The 22868-nt window shown below is 50.2% G+C and overlaps 8 protein-coding genes across 8 annotated transcripts; 5 read left to right on the plus strand and 3 right to left on the minus strand.

Annotated features, from left to right (window-relative positions):
• The first annotated feature begins 1 nt into the window (after nucleotide 1).
• Nucleotides 2–2421, plus strand: F5J12DRAFT_553926 (uncharacterized protein). Its single transcript, XM_051740037.1, has 7 exons — nucleotides 2–342; nucleotides 407–663; nucleotides 759–812; nucleotides 884–1076; nucleotides 1132–1406; nucleotides 1537–1590; nucleotides 1678–2421. Exons 1-7 carry the CDS (start codon nucleotides 278–280, stop codon nucleotides 2304–2306), a joined length of 1527 nt encoding a protein of 508 aa, XP_051594681.1. The 5' UTR covers nucleotides 2–277; the 3' UTR covers nucleotides 2307–2421.
• Nucleotides 2422–5177: 2756 nt separating this feature from the next.
• On the plus strand, nucleotides 5178–5345 carry F5J12DRAFT_687496 (uncharacterized protein; the record flags this gene model as incomplete). Its single annotated transcript, XM_051740331.1, has 1 exon — nucleotides 5178–5345. A coding segment is annotated over one exon (168 nt), but the record flags the coding sequence as incomplete, so codon positions are not given.
• An 887-nt stretch (nucleotides 5346–6232) lies between these two features.
• Nucleotides 6233–8644, plus strand: F5J12DRAFT_554238 (uncharacterized protein). The gene is made up of 9 exons (XM_051740039.1): nucleotides 6233–6343; nucleotides 6390–6492; nucleotides 6536–6613; nucleotides 6687–7246; nucleotides 7302–7496; nucleotides 7552–7614; nucleotides 7677–7924; nucleotides 8000–8215; nucleotides 8279–8644. Exons 2-9 carry the CDS (start codon nucleotides 6470–6472, stop codon nucleotides 8507–8509), a joined length of 1614 nt encoding a protein of 537 aa, XP_051594683.1. The 5' UTR covers nucleotides 6233–6343; nucleotides 6390–6469; the 3' UTR covers nucleotides 8510–8644.
• F5J12DRAFT_554247 (uncharacterized protein) lies at nucleotides 8381–9546 on the minus strand. The gene has a single exon (XM_051740040.1). It carries the CDS (start codon nucleotides 9395–9397, stop codon nucleotides 8780–8782), a length of 618 nt encoding a protein of 205 aa, XP_051594684.1. The 5' UTR covers nucleotides 9398–9546; the 3' UTR covers nucleotides 8381–8779.
• Nucleotides 9547–9731: 185 nt separating this feature from the next.
• Nucleotides 9732–12855, minus strand: F5J12DRAFT_916024 (kinase-like domain-containing protein; the record flags this gene model as incomplete). Its single annotated transcript, XM_051749181.1, has 17 exons — nucleotides 12526–12855; nucleotides 12295–12465; nucleotides 12157–12240; nucleotides 11913–12110; nucleotides 11647–11865; nucleotides 11506–11594; nucleotides 11252–11394; nucleotides 11159–11189; nucleotides 11046–11109; nucleotides 10912–10995; nucleotides 10716–10861; nucleotides 10640–10664; nucleotides 10535–10588; nucleotides 10293–10483; nucleotides 10138–10235; nucleotides 9927–10088; nucleotides 9732–9874 (listed from the first exon to the last, which is right to left on the minus strand). Exons 1-17 carry the CDS (start codon nucleotides 12733–12735, stop codon nucleotides 9732–9734), a joined length of 2112 nt encoding a protein of 703 aa, XP_051594685.1. The 5' UTR covers nucleotides 12736–12855.
• Nucleotides 12856–14437: 1582 nt separating this feature from the next.
• Nucleotides 14438–15794, plus strand: F5J12DRAFT_554344 (uncharacterized protein). The gene is made up of 8 exons (XM_051740041.1): nucleotides 14438–14555; nucleotides 14607–14770; nucleotides 14827–15021; nucleotides 15077–15132; nucleotides 15190–15397; nucleotides 15445–15501; nucleotides 15552–15739; nucleotides 15793–15794. The coding sequence occupies exons 2-7, from the start codon at nucleotides 14741–14743 to the stop codon at nucleotides 15660–15662; spliced, it is 657 nt and encodes a 218-aa protein (XP_051594686.1). The 5' UTR covers nucleotides 14438–14555; nucleotides 14607–14740; the 3' UTR covers nucleotides 15663–15739; nucleotides 15793–15794.
• A 999-nt stretch (nucleotides 15795–16793) lies between these two features.
• On the minus strand, nucleotides 16794–19759 carry F5J12DRAFT_898477 (uncharacterized protein; the record flags this gene model as incomplete). The annotated part of the gene is made up of 18 exons (XM_051748114.1): nucleotides 16794–17136; nucleotides 17190–17285; nucleotides 17345–17460; nucleotides 17519–17634; nucleotides 17692–17705; nucleotides 17760–17922; nucleotides 17975–18142; nucleotides 18192–18289; nucleotides 18345–18535; nucleotides 18587–18640; nucleotides 18694–18718; nucleotides 18770–18861; nucleotides 18915–19010; nucleotides 19061–19125; nucleotides 19175–19305; nucleotides 19358–19481; nucleotides 19535–19610; nucleotides 19664–19759. 18 exons carry the CDS (start codon nucleotides 19757–19759, stop codon nucleotides 16794–16796), a joined length of 2064 nt encoding a protein of 687 aa, XP_051594687.1.
• A 754-nt stretch (nucleotides 19760–20513) lies between these two features.
• Nucleotides 20514–22733, plus strand: F5J12DRAFT_554469 (heterokaryon incompatibility protein-domain-containing protein). Its single transcript, XM_051740043.1, has 3 exons — nucleotides 20514–20615; nucleotides 20664–22445; nucleotides 22500–22733. The coding sequence occupies exons 2-3, from the start codon at nucleotides 20667–20669 to the stop codon at nucleotides 22638–22640; spliced, it is 1920 nt and encodes a 639-aa protein (XP_051594688.1). The 5' UTR covers nucleotides 20514–20615; nucleotides 20664–20666; the 3' UTR covers nucleotides 22641–22733.
• Nucleotides 22734–22868: the final 135 nt, after the last annotated feature.

Consider the following 22868-nt stretch of genomic DNA (forward strand, 5'->3'; position numbering starts at 1 on the left):
CTCCACTCAGGAAGGAGCGTCTCCATGGATGCGATTGGCCCGTTAATTCATGCTTATCGTCGGTTTGAAACGACGGATGCTTTATGTTTTTTCTATGAACCGCCATGCGTTGTTTTCGCTCGTCTCTCCTCGGACAAAGCAGCATGCGAGTTTGATGGACTGATGGCACCCAAATATGGAAGGTGGTGGGGGTAATAATAACGAGGGTCTGTGAGTTCCGTTTGCCTCTGCTTTTTCGTTCCTCTCCCTGTCGAGTACTGTAGTAGTACTGCTAGTGATGACCTGGTCAGACACGCCAGTCTCAGTCGACGCCGTCATAGACGGTGCGCTGTATATCGGAAAGTAAGCCTTGAGCTTGAACTTTGGCGTAGCGGCTCTGGCTTATGTCCGATCCCGCCCACCGTAGTCTTGCAGCAGCCCTCTCCCAGGATATACGCAAGAAGCTCGGCATCACACACGTCCTGTCTGTCTGTACAGAACACACCTTCGAACCACAACACAACTGGCTCACCGTCGCAGTTCAAGACTCCGAATACGAAGATCTCCTCATACACCTCCCACGCACATGTGCGTTCATACAGTCCGCTCTCGACAGCGGCGGGCGCGTCCTCGTTCATTGCATGATGGGCATATCTCGCAGTGCGACCGTTGTGTGTGCTTACCGTGAGTTCTCTCCCCAGTGCCCCAACATTTTAGTCCGGTATTTCTAATCCCCCTTTTGCCGCTCACCATTCTTATCTTTCGGCTCTCTCCCAAAGTAATGGTGTCACAGCGTCTATCTGCCCATGCTGCCATTCGATTCCTTGAGAGACGTGAGTATCCCCTTTTCAACATCCCCTTTGACTCACGCTCTCCTCGCATGTGAACGTGTGATGTGTATCAGGCCGTCCTCAGGTGCACCCCAATTACGGCTTTAGGAAACAACTGCAAGCGTTCGCAGACTGCCGATTCAATCCATCCTGCACGAATGCCGAATACATCGCTTGGAAACGTCGCCAGAAGCGGGACGCTACTAAGTATATCAACCTTGTCACAGACACGATCCCTGTTATACCCGACCAGCTATACATCAACAGGTAAGCGCTCATTCACCCACCTCATCACGTGTTGGAACTCCTTCTCTTGTACCAGTGAATTCCCGAGCGACCCAGACACTGCGGAATGCTTACTCTTAGATCTCGGCACAACACACCTACTCTCCATATCCTCTGCTCAACTTCCCAAACCGAATTTACCACCCACCTTCGAACACTGTTTCATCGACATCCCGAATAGCGCACGGGAGTCGCTCTTGCTCGAGTTACCTACCGCATGCAGGTTCATAAGCGATGCTATACAGAAGGGGAAACAGGTCCTCATACAGTGTCGTGTCGAATTGAGAGCGTGTATTGTTGCTTGTGCTTATCGTAAGTCTTTCCTTCCGCTTCTTCCCTTAGTTGATCCTCTTTCCACATTGTACCTCCCTTCAAATGTTGCCTTCCCATTTGTCCTACCCTCATTTGATGATATTGATGATACCGATGGGTCGACGATTAGTCATGACCACTCGCAAACTGACACCTCGACAAGCCCACGGCGTCCTCGAATCCGGTAAGTCCAGTTCTCCATCTCGTCGTTCCGCTTTTCGTTTACCTCTCCCCCACCGCTCAACATTTGTGGGTCGCTCGCGTCAACCAGCCCTCCCACTCTACAACCCAACTTCGACATTCTATCGTCACCTCGACCTCTTCGCGGCGTGTGAATATGCGCCAACACAAAATCATCCATTGGTGAGAGCGTGGATTGCCGACCGGCAGCAGGGATCATCAACTAGTGGGTCGAAAACAGGCGGGAATTCGAGTGGGGTGGAGAAGCCCTACAGGGGTGTTTCTGTATCCGTGCCCGGCTCAACTACCGAAACTCAGACCCATCAGAATCAAAGTCGGTGTTTGAAATCGGGCGGGATAACATCCGCTATGATGCTGTCGTCTTCGATGCCATCAGGATCGAGTTTACCATCATCATCGTGTCCGGTGTTCCAGAAATCGGCGGCTTTGTCGTGCCAGAAGATGCCATCTCCTTCGTCTTCGATATTGTCGTCATCGCATCTATCCTGGACCTCGACGTCATCACCGTCATCGCAGATACCATCGCAGAAGGGGTCACCAGTGTCATTATCATCATCGCCACCGTATGCTCAGTCTGCGACGACGTACGCACACCCACACATACACTCATATGCTCTCTCTCAGGCTGTTCCTCTGACGAACTCATCTGGCGCTAGCGCCGTTCGAACCCGTCAGCGGGGAGGACCTATATCCTTGTAGCCCTCGTGTTACACTGTCGGAGTCGGTGGGGGGTGGACGCATATTTCCACATTAGCCTGTTAGTGCCGACTAGGATTGGGGATCATCCCGGTTTCAAGATGGTGGAGACGGTAGTGAGTCGGGTGTGTTGATCATCATGCGATGACGATGACCGGGGGGTCGCTGTGATGGACGGGTGGGGCTGATAACCCCTCGATAGATGGCACATGGCTCCAGTGATGCGATAGTTCGGGTGATTTAAACGCGGACTCGATATGCGACTCGGCGCAATCGACGACCCAAGGAACTGGATTCGGTGTTAAATGCAATGACAACAAATTTGACCATTCGGACGTGTTCATATCCGATCCGACCCGGTCAACCACTCGCCCGCCTTATCATTGTACGCGTATTTGTTGGAATTAGTCTTCTATTTATTTTCGGCGCGTTGCGCAGCTCCGAATGGTGTATCGTGGGCTTGTCGTGGAGTCGCCGATCAAGTTGTAGTGAGTTGCCGGGCGCTGAAGTGGAGTGCGCGCCGCTCACTAGGGTCGTCCGACCCCGCTCGTCTAATCTTTGGTCCAAGGCTCGGCCTTGACAATTGCCCGCTGCCCTCTGTCTTCATATCATCTCTTCTCTTGACTAGAACGTTCATTCAAGTCACGGGACTTTTGCTCCTCTAATTCTGTAGGTTCGCCATTGGACCTCGCTTTTAATCATCATTCTGTCTTCCTTTCATTAACCCCTCCCTGTCTTCTTCCATCCATCCTTCCCAGCTACCCGATCCCGTCTCCGCCTCACTATCATGCTCACCACACATCTGCTCTTGTCTGTTACTTACCTACTGACCTTTTCCCGCGCTCTGTCCGATCGGGGGAGACCATTAGGTACACGTCCCCATATTACCCCTGCACTGTGATACCCACACCACTAGCTTTGTAAGTTGGTACGTGTATGCATCATATTGCTCGGCTTGTATGCTGTGGGCTACTTTCTGAAGTTGGCGTGTGTGTATATTGACCTGCCGGACGTGTTAGGCGTCGTTTCTTGAATCCTTTTGCGTCGTTGAGGCGCTCAGAAGCCTACCAAAGCCGACTCCAACTGTCTTTGAGGTGCGGGTGCTGGAATTTGTGTGCAATCTTCTCTGCGTTGAAGAAGGCCAACCAACGCTGTCCCTTACTTTACCAGCAGCACTACACTCCCATCTCATCGGCATCGCGATTATACTCCTCGTATCACGACACTACGTACCACCGTCGATATTGATGCCGTTCAGCCGACATACGTATTTTTTTTTCAAAAGTCCACTAGCGGACCGAGTACTCAGTTCGTCTGGAGACGTTCACCTGATTCTGATCCCGTGTGGAATACAAAATTTCTGCCTGTTCCGTCTCGGGGCTGGAACTTGTGGAGCAGAAAAGATCGGTTTATTTCCCTCTTTTTCGCCCCTTCGAGTGCAACGGAGAGAGCATGTACATTTCAGTACTTGTGGGCGACTTTTAGTAAGGCCAAAACTACCCCTCAGCTGCAAGGCTGCGAGGGAGGCTTACCAGAGACCGACGACGGACTCTGCTTCGGCTGACTTTGAATGGCGCCATGTGGCGGACGAGTGCGATACCTCAGTGCTCAGCACCGACGGAGAAGACTCTGGAGGGAGGAGAGACAGACAACCAAGGGCACCGTGGGCCAGATGGGGGTCGAGTGGTCTGATAGTCCGACATGGGTAGTCAGACGCACGGAACTATAAACTGACTTCCCTGTGCGGGTACAGCTGTGGTGTTGCAAAGTCCTAGGCTCATCGCTATTAATGGTCTAAGCTACTTCCATGATCATTAACACCACCTGTATATGACGAGAATGTGAAAGATACGAGCACCTCCCATTCGTGAGTTTTTTTTGGCAGTCCGCTGTTCGACGACCGGCTTCTGGTCTGATTTGTCAAATCTGCTTTTATCATACCAGGAAATATGTACGATGTTTAAATGTGAAGTGGAAGGGGATGACAGTAGTGTGTTGACAACATCCGGCTTTATTTTTGTTTAGTCTTAATATCGTGACGCGAGGCCTGTCGCAAACAATTGCGTTCTTACATTCTGGAATGGAAAAGTTGGGACTAATATCTGTTTGATGCTGACCTCCCGGCACAGGATCCGTAACAGCTAGCTGCTAGCGCGAGCGAGCGTGCTGGTGTCGGTGCTCGCCAAGAAAACATGCGACTCGTTCATCTGAATCATGAGAATTCCGTTGCATCACGCAGGGACGTGTCGCAACGTGTAGAAGGCGGGGAAGATCGCATCATTCAATGCTACCCGGGTCTGTTCACGTTTAACGCATGCTTCATTCCGACACGATATGTAATGGCTATGCGCACGCAGCGTATTGATGGTTCCCTGCGGTGGTGGTAGCCACATTCACGCCGGTACGTCACGGTGATCTTCATATACTACAGTACCAGGGGCACACAGTCCACCGCACCGTATCCTGCCCGCCACACCATCCAACGTCCCTTCAGTTTTTCAGTAAATCAGCGCCGTCTACGGTAGGTAGTCAAAGTATATTATCTACATGGCAGACGACGCATTGGCCGCACTGCACTGACACGTGTTGGCCTCGCGGCTGCGTGAATACCACGCGATTATCTGCCCTCTATATCGCAATCAGGAAATGCCGTCTGCGATGACGAACAAGGACCCTCCTGTCTCCTCGTGCGTGGTCACCTCGTCGAAACCGCCAGGCGTACCTCACTTCTATAGATAAACCTTTCTCTTCCTTCTCTTCGCCACGTCGTTGTACTGACATTCTCTCTTCTCATACCCTGTTGTCTAACGCAGGACGCTTCTTCTGGTCAGATATCCTTATCTACATTTCTGAAAAGCACCCTCTTTTACGACAATGGCCACCGGTTCGTCTCCCCAGAAGAAGTCCACCTTTCGCTCGCGCGTTGGGACTGTGATGCGTCGCTCGTCGACGGCCTTCAATCTCCCTGGTTTACCTGGTCGTGCCGGTTCAGCGACACCCCCACCTCCCGACTCTGACACTGCGTCTATTGCTGGTTCAGTGTCTAGCAAACATGAACGCGAGGACTCGTCTTCTTCGCTAAACAAGCTTCTAACAACATCACCACCTGCCGTTTCGACTCCCAGTCCCATTCCAGAGTCGCCAGCCCGTGAAGCCGCTGCCCTTACTGCGGAACCTCTCCCTGTCTCGACTAAGGAGCCTTCTCCCCTCTCTGGTCAGGTCATCACAGTCGACTCGGCTCCCGCAGCTCCGGCAGCCGAAGCCTCCGCATCTCAACCCGCACCCCAGAGTACCCAGCCACCCTCCGAGCCCCCCGAGTCCACCGAGCCAAAGTCTAGCGAACTAGCTCCGTCTATCGTTGTCAAAGACTCGTCGGAGAGCGCGCCGGAGATTGCACCTGTCTTTACGGACGAACCTGAGGAAATCCCGTCTGCTCCACCACCAGCACCCCCTTCTGCGCCGGCTTCTGTAGCCGCATCCAAACCATCCACTCCACCTCCACGTGTACCTACCAATCCGTCAGTACCTGCCACACCCCCTGCGAAGCCAGATACGTCATCAGGGTACTTCGATATCCCCCGCCGTGCGTCGGCTACCGCTGATGCTGAGAACGTGACCAATGTATGGGCTGATAACTCGACGGAAAATGTGAGTAACCCACAAGGCCAACGCATCGTGTCGCAGAAACAATCTTTATCATCCCTCGGTCGGCCTGGATCTTCTTCGTCGAATGTTGTTGGAGCACCGGCGCTCCAGAGCAGGAAAGCCAGTCGCGGGTCATTCCAACCTCGCGAGCGAGATATTGCAGGGAGCACGTATACATGGAGCAACTCGAGTGCGATAGGGTTCAAGTCCACCGGGTACGTCCACCTTCTGTGGTTCTTGTGCGGGAATGGAAATCTGACGCAGATTGTGATTTCAAGGGCTTTTGATGATCCGTTTGCTGATCCAAGACCGGCGGTGCGACCTCAACAGCAGACGGTAATCCCGGCACAAGCCGTTGCTGCCGTGTCCCCCGCTGAGACCATCCATGTACCAGAGTGAGTGGTTCGGCCTAAACTGTTTCCAATGTACTAAATGAGTTAGTTCGTTCGATCCTCGTTCGCCAAGGGATGATGCGATGGTTCCGGCCGCGGAACCTGCTGCGATAGCCCTCCCACTCATGCATGAAGTCATATCCTCGCAGTGAGTACCTGCTCCTTGGGAGTACATGTGGTATTGATGTCGACCAGACCTTCTCGTCAACCTTCTGGATATAATCTCGGCGCAGGCGGAAACGATTCAATGGATTACTTTGGAAGAAGTCAGGAGTAAGTCTGCCTTCTACTTCTTTAAACATCCCTCGATTCTGTCTCGCTTTCTGACCAAAACATTTCCTTACAGCGAACGTCGTCCTCTTCTTAATTCACGTCCATCCACACCCCCAATTATCACCACTTTCCTGGGGCACATGGCGTCCGACTCGGTCGCGCAATCATACCGTGCCTCTAGGGCTGCGCACCCACCAGCAGTCGCACAGCCCACACCCCAATGGGCACGACCAGCTCGATTTGATGTCAACGGCTCAGCTCGAAATAACTACGATTACGGTTCTGTGAGACGACCTTACGCGGATAGCGGGTGGTTCGAATATGTGCTACCTCATGGGATTCGGTATTTCGGAAACCCCGAAAAACGCGCTACGACAGATTTGGATCTGAGGAGTCACGCAAGGTTAGAGGAGGTGGAGAGAGTTATGGAGAGTGCCATGGAAAACGTGGCCGACCGACAAGTTCCAGACGGGTGTGAGATGTGGATTCGGAGGAGTCACAAGGTGTCGGCGTGGAGTAGAAAGAAGGGCGTAGCTATGGGAGACTTGGTCGTATTTTGGGTAGATCATAGGTATAGGCGGATTCTGACTGACGCACCCACCGATGATGGGGGAGTTTCGGGAGAGGATGACCGTGAGTCGTACTCGTTCTCCTCTAGTGTTTGCGCGCTGACCCGGTTCATTGGCAGGCCTGGACGACGAGTACAGGTACTGGTCCTATGTCGAAATGCATCCTGCCCATGTCGTTCTCTCTCAAGGGTCCCGGCAGGAGGCTGCGGACGCACTGCATTGGTCCTATACAGATCGGCTGCTCGCCCATCCCCAACCGATTCAGCCGCCTTTTAGTCAGGAGGAGTGTCAGGAACTGTTGAGACTACTCAATGGTGAGGCTGGGACAATTCCATTCAGTTCTACTTGTTTGATTTTTTTCTTCGACAGATCCGAGTCAACAATCCACTCTTTCGTACACACGCATGGTTGCCCGTGTTCTTCTACGTGCCGGTGAGTTTTTGCACCATACCCCCGCTGGCGGTATGTTCTTACAGGCTAACGTTCTCCATCAGCTCACTGGCGTCAGGTCAATTTCAGGCCGCACAAACCCCTCCCGCGAGACATTATCGCCGCACACACATCAAGGCAGACCCCAATGCTACGCACGGCGGTCGAGATATTGATCAGTATACTGTGCCTTGGCATCCCATTCTTGTTCGTGGATCGAGCGAGATATAGTGGCCATTTTGATGTGGAGGGGAATGCAAGCACACAGAGTAGTGCGCCGCTGTTTGTTGTCGGTGCTTGTACCTGTCTCGTGGTGAGGGTTAATCGTTATGATGATAGTCGTACTCATTCCTAACTTCTTTTCCTTCCCTGCTTTCTGCTTGCGCAGTCTGCAATTATCCTCAGCGCCTCTGTCACGCTTATCTCGTTCCCGGGGCTGGATGGTATCGCACGCATTGGAGGTCTGGTTGCCATTTCATGCTCCGTTCTGAGCATGGTCACATCTTTCCTGTCTATTTTCCGGTATAAAGCAGAGATGACGCAGGGCTCTGCAGCTGTTCATCATGCTGCTGCTGCTGCCCGTGAAGGATTCGTATTTCTTCCTGTGAGTTCGAAGTTCCTAATTCACCATCGTTCCTATCCCTAACTTTCCTCAAACTACCTACAGCGCCGAAGCATTCTGCTTTCCCTTCCGCTAGTTTTTCTCACGTATTCCGTGGCTGGGTTCATCACTGGCGTCGTCGTCTACTCTTTCCGAACTGCGACAATCAACCTCGCGCATGCTGGTATGCCGTCTGTTGCTATCAAGTTTGACGAGTATGCCAGGTGGATGGTGGTAGGCGTACTTGGGGCATTGACGGGTGTGTTGATCGCTTCTGCCGTGGTGTCTAGGAGATAAAGATTGGTCGTAACTGTTTGTATCGGGTTTTGATCAAAGCTGGTGTATGTGATTCAGTAGGTTTACTGCGAGTGTGGTGTACGTGTGTGTGGGATTTGTACTTTATTGTCACCATCTTCATTCTTCCACCGAATATTTACCAAGTCTATTACTTGGCTGGTGCCCAGCAAAAAAAAACCATTCCAGTCAACAACTTGTGAATGCAATACAACAGTGAAAACTCGCGAAACAATAAAGTATTGGAGAAGACATTAAATGAAATCGAGGGGTTTAAGAGACTTCGCTCGCCCACTCCTCGTCTCTCGCTAAGTCAACCGAAGGTATCCTTTCAAGCGCCCTAGAAACCCGAACCTCCCTGTCGCCTGAAAGGATCATGGTCATGGACGTGGTCTTGTCGAAGACAACATCACGAGCCATAGTCGGACATTGGAAAAACCTAATGTCCATGTGGACGTGCGTCATCCATTCTGATTCAAGGTAGGCTTTATATGCCATCTTAATCGCCGTGCGAGTAAGCTTCTTTGTCCTCATCTCAGCTGTGAGTGAAAACAGTATTTCCAGTACGTGTGTCAAATCAACGATGTAAGCCATGAACTTCGTGGGAACGCCTTGTCTGAAAGGTCGGGAATCATCTGATGCTGAAAGCAACACCAAAGTGCTACGTACAGTCGCTGGGATGTTGCAAGAGCCCACTTGCCAAGGCTGAAGATTGATGGCAGCATCACAGGAGCTAGAGTGATGAGAGGGACCCCCCTTGGCACGCAGCGATTCTTTTTGAGTTTGACACACAACGAGTTCCAACAACAGCACTTGCCCGGTAAATGTGTCAGTGCGAGAGAGGGAATTTGGCTCGGCCGGTGCATCAACTCTCTCAACCATGCACATCATCACCCTTAGGAATTCCTCACTATTCAAGTACTACAAGGGAGATGTCACTACATTATAGTAAGGCTCGCCACTAGGGCGACAATGCTCACTTGGCAAGGATCATAAAAGTTCCAGACCGCCACGATGTCAGTATGTATGACATGAAAGCAGTCCTGAATTGTATGACCAGGGAAATTTGCCAGCGCACTCCAGTATTCTTGTAAAAAGGTCAGCCTCTAATAAAGTGTTGCATAAATTCAGACTTACTTCGCCTTCCTACGCTGTGTAACAAGTCAAAATACATGCACTGTCGTAATGATTGACACTTACGCGATTGATAAGTCAACCTTCAGAGTCATATAGGCAACATTCGTTGTGCTCCTGCAGCTGCCAGAGGCACTGGCGATACTTGGTTCTCCGGGGAGGTGAAACTCATAGATATCATGTCCTGAGTAAGGCTTATCAGCTCCTCAAGCCCCTGCTCATACCTGGGCTTCGCTGGTGGTCTCTGGGCTGAGTGGTAGAACGGAATCGAAGGAGTAACACCCACAGCTGACTACAACATGTGCAATATTCTCTCTAGTAAAGTCTTCGATTTTCTGGACGCATTCCTCTTGCAGATATCGTTGCCCTGCTTCAGGATCGCCTGGCATTCTCTGCCGCATGAAACTCACGAGCCGGTCATATTTCGTGAATACGACTATCGTCGGCGCTGAATGCGGTTGGTATACTGGAGATTAAACAACGATATAATTGCTCACTATTCCCTAGGACTTCCTTCCTTATTTCTAAAAACGCTTCTGCAGCGCCCTCCAAAAGTGGTTCACCGTGCGTCGGAATGGGTATTTGCAAACACAACCTATCATATGGATCCTTTCGTCAAAACCTTCAAGGTAGTTGTCTCAGAACTACGTACCAGACCGCGTGAAGCTGATCTTTGATCCCGGGTTCTCTCTTCCTCTCTACTATGAATGACTTCACGACTTCATAGTTACCAGCGTCGCCCGCCTCAAAACTTCTGCTATCATGCAAAATGAGCCAGTTGTTCTCTGGCGAAGTGAATTCCTGTTCAATTTCTGCATTCCCTGGTCTATCCTTTGCTACATTCTATGGCCATCATCAACGCCAGGTGGGGACACAGAATTTGAACCACTCAACGGCACAATCCACGCCAAAGATTCGATTTATCAAAGTAGATTTTCCAACGCCTGACTGTAATGATGTTAGAACCGAGGCGAGTGGCAGCATGCAAGTTCAAGTTACCTTTCCAACTAATAAGACTCGGAAACTATTACATAGTGATAAGTGAGACACTGACAAGTGTGAAATTAAGACTCACCGAGGACACTGCTGAATGAGATCATCAGTGGTCGGTCGTAAATCTTTGCGATTGGGAGGTGCAAGTGCGTTGGGAGGTGAAAGTGTGTTGGCAGGTGCAGGTATGTCAGCGGCTACACGTGTACCTGCACTTCGAACTGCATCCTGCTAGTCGCCATCTATCAGCATATGTCCAGTACCGCCTGCTTCCCACGTACAACCGATGTGGAATGAGTGGCGATTGGTTGCTCAGTGGTTGATTGTGAAGCCGCAGGGTTTCCAGGTACATTCGGAGCCAAAACCTGTAAACCCTCCCTTAGCACTCATCGTGTAACGCGTGCTGTTTGCATACGCCAGGCTGTGTTTGGGGTACGAAGCCGAGCTTGACGGGTGCTTTGCCCCGTACGTGCAGAAATCTGCGCAAATTTCAGGACTCCAAAGGATGACATATAGTCCAAAGTTTACCGTAGACCTTTGATAATACTCTTCTTGCTAGCTGCGGGAGGGGCAGATGGTAGACTATTGTCATTCAGGTCTGGTACGAGTCAAAGCACTCACTCCTTCGCGTTCCGGGCCTGTAGGTTCCAGGGACCGCAGTATCAGAAGCCCGGTCGTACATAACCGTTTCCATAGCTGTACTGCCTTCCAACGCTTGATCTGTCGTAGCATCCCGCCTAACGACCTCATCGACCAGTGTCTCTCTGTCAGTAGGAGTAGCGGAAGTTCAGATAAGCATCGATACCACAGGAGTATAAAGCGGACATGTAGAGTTAGTATATCTGTACATTGGCGCTCCAGGGATTCCGACTCACCGTGGTATCTGGTAACTTTCTGGCTCTTTCGAGGTTGGATGTCCAGAGGCAGCCGCTTCGGGTGGCATTGCAGTAGGTCCAGCTTGGTGCTACAAAGTGCGGTCAAAGGATGAATAGCACTCTGAAAGGGTTACAACAGACGATGGCTGCCTTGATCTTTTCTATGATATCCTCTATTGTGGGCCGTGATGAAGGATCACGTCTCCAGCATGTCGTGCAAATTTCCCACCACGCATCCGATAGACGGAATTGTGTCGACTCCCCAACAGGGCGAGTTGGCGGTTTCCCCTCTGTTATCCTACGTGTGACACTTCCCATATTTCGACAGTCACGGAAAGGTATTGATCGAGTGAACAACTCCTAGTGATACAATGAACACCACACCGAGGAACAAATCAAAGGCATACCAAAATCGTCATCCCCAAGGCCCACGCGTCGCTTTCTTTTGATGGAGGGTAGTCATCTAGAAGCTCTGGGGCCATCCAATGCAATGAGCCCCCGCCGCGGAGAGCATCGACAGTCATGCTGAAGGTGGATATATTTACAGTGGAAAGACCGAAGTCACTCAGTAGCGCGCGGCGATCACTGGACACCAGCACATTTACCTATAGGACGCGTCAACCACAATATTTACAAACCGAGCATCCTTACACCCTTCAGATCTCCGTGGACTATCGGATCCGGTGGACTAACGTAGTTATGGAGATAGCATAGTCCGCTAGCAATGTCTTCGAGCTAAATGAGAATGTCAAGTAATGTGAAGACAAACGACACGCCTTTTTGACTGACCAACGACCGCGGATCATTTTCTATGCTTTGGACATAGTTGTGCGCGTTTCCCAATGACATCCATTCAGATATTATGGAAACTGTGGAATCGAATTCGGTAGAGATCCCGAGCATGCGAACGACATTTTCATGACGTAGCTTCGACCATATATGTACCTCTCGAAAGATACGCTAGACGGGAAAGGTTCAGCTCGAGCCGAGATGGTCATAGTACATAAAACCTGCCAATACCTTGAATGCATCTGCATCCCCCGAGTGCGTGCAATGGAAGGTTTTGATTGCCACTTCGGTGCCATCCGGGGTCAAAGTACCGTGGTGTACGCCGGCGGTACCACCGCGCAGAGCACTCCTTCCCGAGGTACGACGGACTCGACCGTTGAGATTGATGCTGAATCCGGATGCCCGACAACAGAGCTCGTCTAACACAATGGATAAGTCCATCCCTTGTTCTCGACGGGTGGTATCTGAAACCGGTCGCTGAGGAAAAGAGTTACATGTGAAGTGTAGTCTACCGTACAGAGCATGTGCTGCACGTGTACAGGGTGCATCCTAGATCCTATTTCTCGTGTATTGAAACCCCTAACCCTCACCACACCTCAATGAGCGGCACAGCATCAGGAAATTAACACTTTACTATTTTTGACCTTTTTGTGACTTTTTTTGACATTTTTGTGACTATTGTGACTATTTGTGACTTTTTGGGAAGGAACCTACTATCTGTACTTTTTTTCTGACCATATACAGCATTTTGAAGAATAAAAAGAGAACAGAAACTATTGAGACAACTAAGTGATGATATATCTAAGCCAAGAAGACTAGAAAATGTCTGAAAATTCAGAGATATTGAGCCATTGGTGTAATGCACGCTGTCAGAGAAAAATCACAATATCTCTTTGGAACCTCCATCAATTTGAATGTATGTGGTATCTACTGAAAGCTATGAATTAGGTGGTTTGAACAAGACCAAAATCAGCAAGAAAAGTGCAGCCATGCCTGCAGGACATGGGTAATGATAGTAGATTCCTTCCCAAAAAGTCACATTAGTCACAAAAAGTCAAAAATAGTAAAGTGTTATTTTCCTGATGAGCCCGCACGGACCACAGTCGACTCGGTTCCTGCAATTCCAGCTTCCGCATCTCAACCTGCACCCCAAAGTACCTAGCCATCCTCCGAACCCTCCGAGTCCACCGAGCCAAAGCCTGGCCAATAGCTCCATCTATCGTTGCCAAACACTCGTCGGAGAGCGCGCTCGAGATTGCACCCGTCTTTGCGGACGAACCTGAGGAAATCTCATCTGCTCCACCACCGCCGGCATGTGTACCTGCATCCAAACCGTCCACTCCACCTGCACGCGTGTACCTACCAATCCGTCAGCACTTGCCACACCCCTGCGAAGCCAGTTACGTCATCAGAGTACTTCGATATCCCCCGCCCTGCGTCGGCTACCGCTAACGCTGAGAACGTGACCAATGTATGGGCTGATAACTCGACGGAGAATGTGAGCAGCCCACAAGGCCAACGCATCGTATCGCAGAAACAATCTTTATCATCCCTCGGCCGGCCTAGATCTTCTTCGTCGAACGGCGCTCCAGGCAGGAAAGCCAGTTGCGGGTCATTCCAACTTCGCGAGCGAGATATTGCAGGGAGCACGTATACATGGATCAACTCGAGCACGATAGGGTTCAAGCTCACCGGGTACGTCCCACCTTCCGTGGTTCTTGCGCAGGAATGGAAATCTGAACCAAACTGTGATTTCAGGGGTTTTTGACGATCCGTTTGTTGATCCAAAACCGGTGGTGCAATCCCAACACCTAGCGGTAATCCCGGCACAAGCCGTTGCCGCTGTATCCCCCGCTGAGACCATGCGTATGATCCAATAAAGCGCAGCATTTCTACTGGGAGTGACAGGATAGTGGCAAAAAACGTTACTGTGCGGGCTTCTGGCGACAACTCTTCTCGGTTGTTTCTACGTCGACCTGAAGGCCTATCACTTCCAAACAACCGACAATTAGTGTTGTTACTGAAGGCGCTGTCCTGTCACCTTACTGACAAATGTCTTGTAACGTCAGTCGTGCGTGCCACAGCACTGAGCGGGCATTCACGTACACAACTTTGCTACCTCTCACAACTTCAAGTGTGGCGTCGGATACAAGTGACGAGCGGCGGGAACAGTTCAGGGAAATCCGGTGGGACTTTTCTAGCTGCTGTTGACGAGTGGCTGATTCCAATGTGGGGAACAGTTTTACACCTTGCTAAACTCGGTACGTTTCTGTGTTTGCCATCCCGCATGCTCTCAAACGTTGCATTTTCAGTCCCACCCTATCACATCAGCAGGTAACGGCCGATCGCCAGTGAGTTGGAGGCTTCAGTTCCTTGAGTATGCTCACAACTTTGCAACCAGAACAGTGAGATAGTAACAAAAGAGGCAATTAAGTACTTCTCGGCTATGTTTGGGATCGAACACCTTGAAAATTATGTACGTGCATACTTCCTGTACTTGAAACGTTACAGTCACTTTACCTTGGAACTTAGGTTGGGAGAATAACATTTTTCACGAAGCTTTCCACTGGAGAACTCGTTCCGGAAGCCCCCAAGGCTATGCATGGTTCTTCCGTCAACGCTTTAGTGAAGACATTGCGTAGAAGGATGGAACATAGAATTCATAGGCAGCCCATGAAAGTGGCACGGCGCGAGATTGCGTCCATATCAAACACTCTCGGCATTAAGGCATGTATTACTACCATTGACAGCAATACCGCATACTAAGCCCGGTGACCACTAGCTGCTTGAAGAAATGGCCGCTGTCTACACTCGAGCCTACCATGTACTTTGTCCACTGTTAGTATTCACGTACCCCCTACTTTCCATTCTAAAGCCCACCGCGCCATGGTTTAGAAAGGGTAATATGGACAGAAGCTGCATGGGATGTGACATGTCCGAACCGATTACCAAGTTTATTAGTAATCTCCCCCCACAAACCACGACATCAAGACGCGACAGTATTCATACCATGGTGCAAGACATCAAGACTCGCCAGACGGCACTTGATGCCACAGAGAATGTCGATGAACAACTTGCCCTTGAAGAAGATATCACCGGAAGGGTAAGGTTGGGCTCGTGTTCGCTGGCTTTTGAATCGACCTGGAACAGATCTTGTGGACTTGCCATTCCGGCCTCCGTCCTGCGGTGGAACATATACCAGCCAAGGTAAGCTGCTCGTGTAGGCAATCCCACGAACGTCTTGTGACCTTGATCAGGTGCTGCACAGTATTCTAAAAAATGACAAGATATGCAACCTGGTGGATCGAGTCGAGGTGAGTAACTGGATGCACACACGAACTAAAGTTATTGAATCACAGGCCGACTAGTTCTTCGAGGAAATCTCCCGGGTCTTCAACGACGCACTAGCTAAATTGCCGACCGATGATCAGGCTCACTTACGACGGTGAGATCGTGATTTGGCGTGTACATTAACACAAATACTGAGTCCACCCCCAGAATTATGGCCGACGCAGAGGCAGGTACCTCAAAATATCAGATGCTCCTAGATGAGCGAGCACGTGAATAGAGTAGCAGGCGCTAGAACAAACCAGAACTTGACGCGTGCCGTTCCGTGGAGTGGTATTGGAGTATTCGATTCTGTAAATTAGCGAGACTTGTATCTACACAGCTCTCTCGAGCAAACTCCATTTTGCTAATCCACTGGATGAACAACCAAGTATTGTCCATACCAAAGATGGCAAAATAAGTGTTCCACACTCTTGCTTGTTTCTCTGATCATTAAGTCCCTTCGCCTCGTTGAGTCGTTGCCTGGTCATCCTTGCACAACACTGTGTCGGAAGGCATGCCCATGATCATTAAGCTCGTTGGACTTACCTCGGATAAAATCCTCTATTTTCTACCAAGGAGTGGAGCCACACTTTGTCATGACGCAGGCAAAGTTCACGTTTGAGTTATTTCTTGACGACATTCAGTATACATGTCTGTCATGTATCAGTACTACTTCTGTACTACATACTGCTCTTGTGGCCCAAAAGGAATCCACTCTGACTTGACCAACGTGCAAGCGCAACTGCAAGACAATAGAGGAGCGATGTGGAACCCACCACAGTAGGGGTGAGCACACTCAGGACAAATCGCAACAAGACAGAACGTGGACAGGCGTGTGGGATTGAACAACCGAGCGTACTCTCTGATACAGGATGATAGAGAGAGAAAGGAAGAGGGAAAAGAAGATATCCCTGTGCATACATGTAGCACCGATATATATACCCCCAGGATCCAAACAGTGCAACACAGCGAGAGGGATCCGCATGCCCAGACAAGGAGATAGGAGACGTGAGACAGGAGATGTGACAGCGTGAAGCAGTAGCGTGAGCGTGAGTGACGCGTGAGTGGTAAGTGTACGCTTACACGATGACACGATGACTACAAGATAACAGTGAAAACCGGAGAAATCATGAAAACTTCAAGGGGAACGCCGAGTGGAAACACAGGCTTCAGCGACCTTGCTGACCATCGTCCCACTCTTCATCTATCTCCGAGTCAAATGGTGGAAGTCCTTCTGTTGCCGCACGCACGTTGGCTTCCGCGTCGGCGGAAGAGATCAAGAATGTGATCTTCTCAAGAATGGGGTCTTGAGCACCAGTTCGCCCTTCAAAAAGCCTAATGTCTGCGTGGACGTTCCTCCTCCACGACGATTCATAGTAAGCTTTGAAAGCCAACTTAATCGCTCTGCGGGTAAGCTTCTTTCCCCTCGCCTCGGCGGTGTGCAAGAACAGTATCTCTAGAACATGTGTCAAATCAACGATGTAAGCCATAAACTTTTGGTGAGCTTTTTGCCTGGCAAAACATGTATCATTTGACGCCCTGAGCAAGGTAAAAGTTCCACATACAATCGTTGATATGTTTCATAAGCCCATGTGACCAGGATTACGCAGGCAGCGAATGGCAGGACCACAGGCGCAAGAGTCAGAAGTGGCATGGGGTCGCTTGGAGTGGGACACCTTCCTTGAGCTTGTCACGTAGCAATTAGCACAATAGCACTCACATAGCAAACGTGTCACTACGTCCAGGAGGAGGAGGTTCAGCTGTTGACCTGGTGGCGGTATCAACAGTCTCAACCATGCTCATCATCAGATTCCGAAATTCTTTGCTATTCAGATACTACGCGGAAGATGTGAGTATGTCCTATAGAGCTCAGTAATAAGGTCACACGGCTCACATCGTCAAGATCATAAAAATTCCAAACTAGTACAATGTCGGTGTGTATGACACGAAGGCAGTTCAGCATGGTATAGCCCTGGAAATTTGCGCTGGAGGCCAATGCCCTCCAGTATCCTTGTAGGTAGAAGGGATTGAATAATCTGATACGTTGCTTTATACGCCAAGACTTACTCTGCTTTCCTACTCTAAATGGGAATCAATTTAGACCAGATGTCATGATCGCCATGAACGAGGCTTACTCGATGGACAACTTGACCTTCAATGTTGGTAATATTCGTTGTGCCCCTACAGCCGCCAAATGCACTGGCGATACTGCATTCCCCGGGGAGGCGAAATTCTTAGATACCTTTTCCTGAGTGAGGTTTATCAGCTCCTTGAGCCCTCGCTCGCACTTGTGTTTCGCTAGTGATGTCTGAGCTGAATGGTAGCAAGGAATCAATGAAATGATACCCACAGCTAGTTGCAACATGCGAGATGTTCGTGCCTCCCGTGAAGCCTTGAATCGGTTCGATGCAATACGTTTGCAAATATCGTTTCGCCTCTGCTTCAGGGTCTGATGACTTCCCCTTTCGCACGAAACTTACGAGCCTGTCGTACTTGGTAAATACCAACATGATCGGGACTAGCAATAGTCGGTAAACAGGAGATGCCAAGAGAATAGTTCTGCTCACTGTTCCCTAAGGTTTCCTTCGCTTCGCTCAGGAACGCTTCCACACCGTCCTCCAGCAGCCGTTCTTCGTAGTTTAGAATTGGTACCTGGAAACATAACCTATCGTGTACATCAGCTGTCGGGACCTTCAAATGTCTATCTCAGAAGGACGTACCAGACCGCATGAAGCTGATCTTTGACATCTGGCATTCTCTTCCTCTCTTCTATGAATGACTTCACGACGTCATAGTTGCTGCCTTCGGCTGGTTCGAAACCCCGGCTATCGTGCGAGATGATTCTGCTGTTCTCCTGTGAAATGAGTTCTTTCTCGATAGCTGCTTGCCCTGGTCGATCTTTTGCGACGTGCTATAGGGTTCGTTAATGCAAAGTAAGAGTGAAAACCTTCAGTCACTCAACCGCAACTTCCAGACCGAATATTCGATTGATCAGAGTCGACTTCCCTACACCCGACTACAAGGATCTTTATTGAGATCTGCTCGAGTGACGAGTGAAGCCGAGATTACCTTTCCAACTACTAAGACTCGAAAGCTATTGCACATAGATGAATCAACTGTCCAAACGTGGGGATTTGGTACTCACCGAGGACAAATGTCGATCAGTTCCTGAGTGGTAGGCTGTAAACCTTCGGAGTCTGACGGCTCAGATGTGCCTGTACTGCCAACTGCAATATCCTGCAAGCCCTCCATATCAGGACTCGTCTCGCAGCGCTTGATTCTTCACTTACGGCTGGTACGCTTCCCACTGCGACCAACTGCTCGGTATTTGGTTGTAGACTCTCGGCATTTGCAGGGGAAGATGGGTTTGGGTTCGGAACTCCACTCTGCAGGCCCCCTGTCAAGACCCATTCAGTGGCATCTATTATTTACGTACGGCTATTTGGGTTTGGGATGCGAATCCGAGGGTGATGAGCAACTCGCCCCGTTTCTGCTGAAACACTGCACGAGTCTCAGGAGTCGAAGGAAAGATGTATACGGTAGAATATACCATGTCCTTCCAATCTGGAGAGAACATCGCCCGAACCAATCGTGAAGGTTTCAACAGGCGGCTGGTGCCCGAAACGGAGACGCGACTGCTTTCGGCGTACGGAAATGGAGAGCTGCCCCGCAGAGAGCGTTCTACGGTGAGTCAGCCAAGAGCTTGAGGACGTGCAGTTCAAAAGAGGCTGACAAAGGTTCATCGAAGTCTTTGCGAAAACTGTCACTCCGCTGTTGGCTTCGGGGGATAAGGTATACCGTGCCATTGACAACGAACTCTACGGATTTGACATCTTTTGCGTCTTCCAATGCGATATCTGCCCATAAAGTTAGTCCAGTAAAGATGTTAACGGCAATCTTAAAGCCGCACAGGATAATTGTAGAGGCAAAGACACGGTTGGCCGTAGACCCCCGCGGTTGGCAGGAGTTGGTATGCCTGCGCTGTCCTGCTAGTTGCCATCTATCAGCATTTGTCCAGTACCCCCTGCTTCCCACGTACGACCGCGTGAGCACGAAAGGCTAGTTGCGTAGCAGTTGCTTGTCGAGCCTCAGGGTTCGCATGCACACTCGGAGTAGTAACCTGTAAATCTTCCATCAGCACCGAATGAGGACAGAGGATGATCGGGACCAGCAGCCCCAAACTCACGGCGGATTTGGTTTGCAATATAATTCCAAGGGTGACGGATAAAACTCCGAGGGTGATGGTCACCCTGCCACGATTTTTGTTGACCCCTGTGCATGTTTCAGAAGTAATCCAATAAACAACTTATGTTCTGGATAGTACCTTTCCCTTGGAATCTGGAAAGAATCTCAACGGAGCTGATCGAGATTAATTCAGAGACTGTATCGGAGGAACGGGAAAGACCGAAGGGTGACTTCCTTCTTCCGACTGAGAGAGAGAGTTTCTCAGTTGGAAACATTCTGCAGTCAATTAGTCAAGTAGACGATAACGAGGATCGGCAGTTCTAATGGAGACTGACAATGGTTCATCGAAACCTCGCGAAAAAACACCCCTCCCTCGTTCAGGGATGTCATGGTGTCGACCATCATCTAGAATGAGTTCAACAGATTCGATGTTTTGTGCGTTCCGCAACCCGATATCTTCCCGTAAACGTTTCACATCGATTAGTCTTCTGAAGATTGTAAGTAGTGATATCAGACGTCTTACAGGACAACCGGAAAGGCAGATCCATGGTAGCAGTACAAGGAACTTTGACCCACGAGGAGTCCTAGAATTGAACTAGCGCCTGCACCACCGTGCGTCACGCTGGCGACATGTGGCAGCCCAGTCTTGGCCCCGTCTGCCGAATAGGCAAGCCACTTCCCTGCTTTGCTCCCCCCCAAAAAAAAAACTCAAATCTTACTTTCCCGTCGAGAGGGGGTCTCCGGGCCTCCTTACACGACCTTGAAGCATTCGAACTCTTGGTAGTCCTACATCCACGGGCCGAGTGGTATGTACAAGTCATGCAACCACTCGCTTGTGTTATGATATATTTAAGCAGATGAGGCTTTTGGAAATAAAAGCCATTATCGACTGGGACAAGGACGTTAAGGAAGCTACATTCCAAACCCAAGTGTTGGAGGAACGCGATGACGCGGTGACAAGTTATGCAATATTGTCCCACCGCTGGCAGGATGGGCATGAGGTGGACTACAATGAGATGACCAATCTGATGAAGATGGACGAAGAGGAGAGGAAGAAGGTCAAGCAGCGTAACGGTTACAAGAAGATCTTGGCGAGTTGCGAGCAGGCCATGAGGGACGGCTTCGAGTGGCTGTGGGTGGATACTTGCTGCATTGACAAACGCAGCAGTTCGGAGCTATCTGAAGCCATCAATTCGATGTACCGATGGTACGAAAACTCGACCAAGTGCTACGCGTACCTCCATGATGTCGACAGCACCACCTTTCCCACCAAACAAAACTCCGGGCGATTTAGCAAGTGCAAGGGCTGGCCAGAGTGGTTCTCCCGTGGGTGGACCCTTCAGGAGCTGATAGCTCCGAGAGTCGTTCAATTCTTCAACAAGGAATGGGCGCCCATCGGCAACAAGCGAGACCTGGCAGACACCCTAGAGAAAATCACCTGCATTTCGAAAAATATTTTGATATCTGGCATGGATTCGGGTGTCCGCAGTGCGGCTCAGATCATGTCGTGGGCTGCTGATCGAGAGACAACTCGAGCGGAAGATCGGGCGTATTCATTGTTGGGGTTATTTGGGGTGCACATGCCAATGATGTACGGGGAAGGGAAGGGAGCCTTTCAACGTCTCCAGCTAGAAATCATTCGGTTATACAATGACCATAGCCTCTTTGCCTGGGACCCGGAAGGAAGGATGCGGCGGTGTGGTAGCATTCTGGCCGATGACCCAAGCTACTTTCGGGATTGCGACGGCATCTGGAGCATGGAGCCCAAGTGGTTCGTCTCGCAACTGAAATCTCATATGCGAGATCGTTCGGCTGGCGTCGTTGGGAAAGTCATGCCTGCAAACTTGATGAATTTTACTTTTCTGACAGTACGCGGACATGCTCTAATTAAAGAACTCAGTACATGTTCTGTTGGCAGTGGTGGTCTACAAATATCGCTGCCCATTGCACCCTATCCTAGCTCGAATTCGTCCCCGCCCCTATTTAGGGCCACGCTGGCATGTGTTGCCTCTTTAGCAGGTCCCCTGATGACAATTGACTTGGTATCCGACTCCACCCGCTATTACAGATTTTTTGGGGCAACAGGAGAACTCACGACGTTTCCCCGGGTCAAACAAGTCTTTCTTTCTTATTGCCAAGGCGAGTTACGGTCACGTCGTACACTCATACTTGATGATGGAACCGTCTCCTTCTACGGCTTCACGCGATGCGGTACCTTCCCGAGTGGTATTGTCGGAAACTCCGTGAAACTATCGGGAATGAACGACCTGATCGTCGTAATTTATGCCAACGACAAAGCTGATGTTCGTTTTGCAGTGGGATTTGGGTACTACCTTGGGAACCCATGGACCCATGTCATCTACGATGAAAGCCGCCTCACGCCGTGGAAAGATTATGCCAAGAAAGCATATGGTTCATTGTCGACCAGCCAGGCGGATCTCGCTCGTAATACATCAGATTACGACGTTACCACTTCTGACACTGCAAGCTTCATCAAGCATGCCCATCTCCCCCGATCGATTTGGGCTGCGAGGACGACGTGGGGCGTCTGGAACAGGGGCAATTGCACAGTCATCATTGATATCGTGGTCTGCACCGGTTGTTGCCGCGGTCCACTTGCATTGAAAACTTCGACCGTGAGGATCCTGTCCGTTATCTTGGTGCAGCGTCTGATGTCCATATCACCTCAGGCTGACTGGAGTGGCGTTGAAAATCCAGGATTTATGCAACAGGCCCTTTCAACGCCCCGAGTTTGGTGTCGGGATGCAATCGATGATAAGCGGCGGACACAGTTCAAAGAAATCCGGTGGGGCCTTTTCAACTGCTGTTGACGACTGGCTGATTCCAATGTAGGGAACGGTTTTACACCTTGCTAAATTGGGTAGATTTCTGTGCTTTTCGTCCCGCATGTCCTCAAACGTTGCTTTTTCAGTCCCGCCCTGCCACATCAGCAGGTAACAGCCGATCCCCAGTGAGTTGGAGGCTTCGGTTCCTTGAATATTTCACGACTTCGCAACCAGAACAGTAAGGTGGCAAGAAAAGAGACAATTAAGTACTTC

The sequence above is a fragment of the Pisolithus orientalis genome (assembly GCF_024613125.1).
Source record: "Pisolithus orientalis strain OTSU chromosome Unknown F5J12scaffold_82, whole genome shotgun sequence".
Classification (NCBI taxonomy): domain Eukaryota; kingdom Fungi; phylum Basidiomycota; class Agaricomycetes; order Boletales; family Pisolithaceae; genus Pisolithus; species Pisolithus orientalis.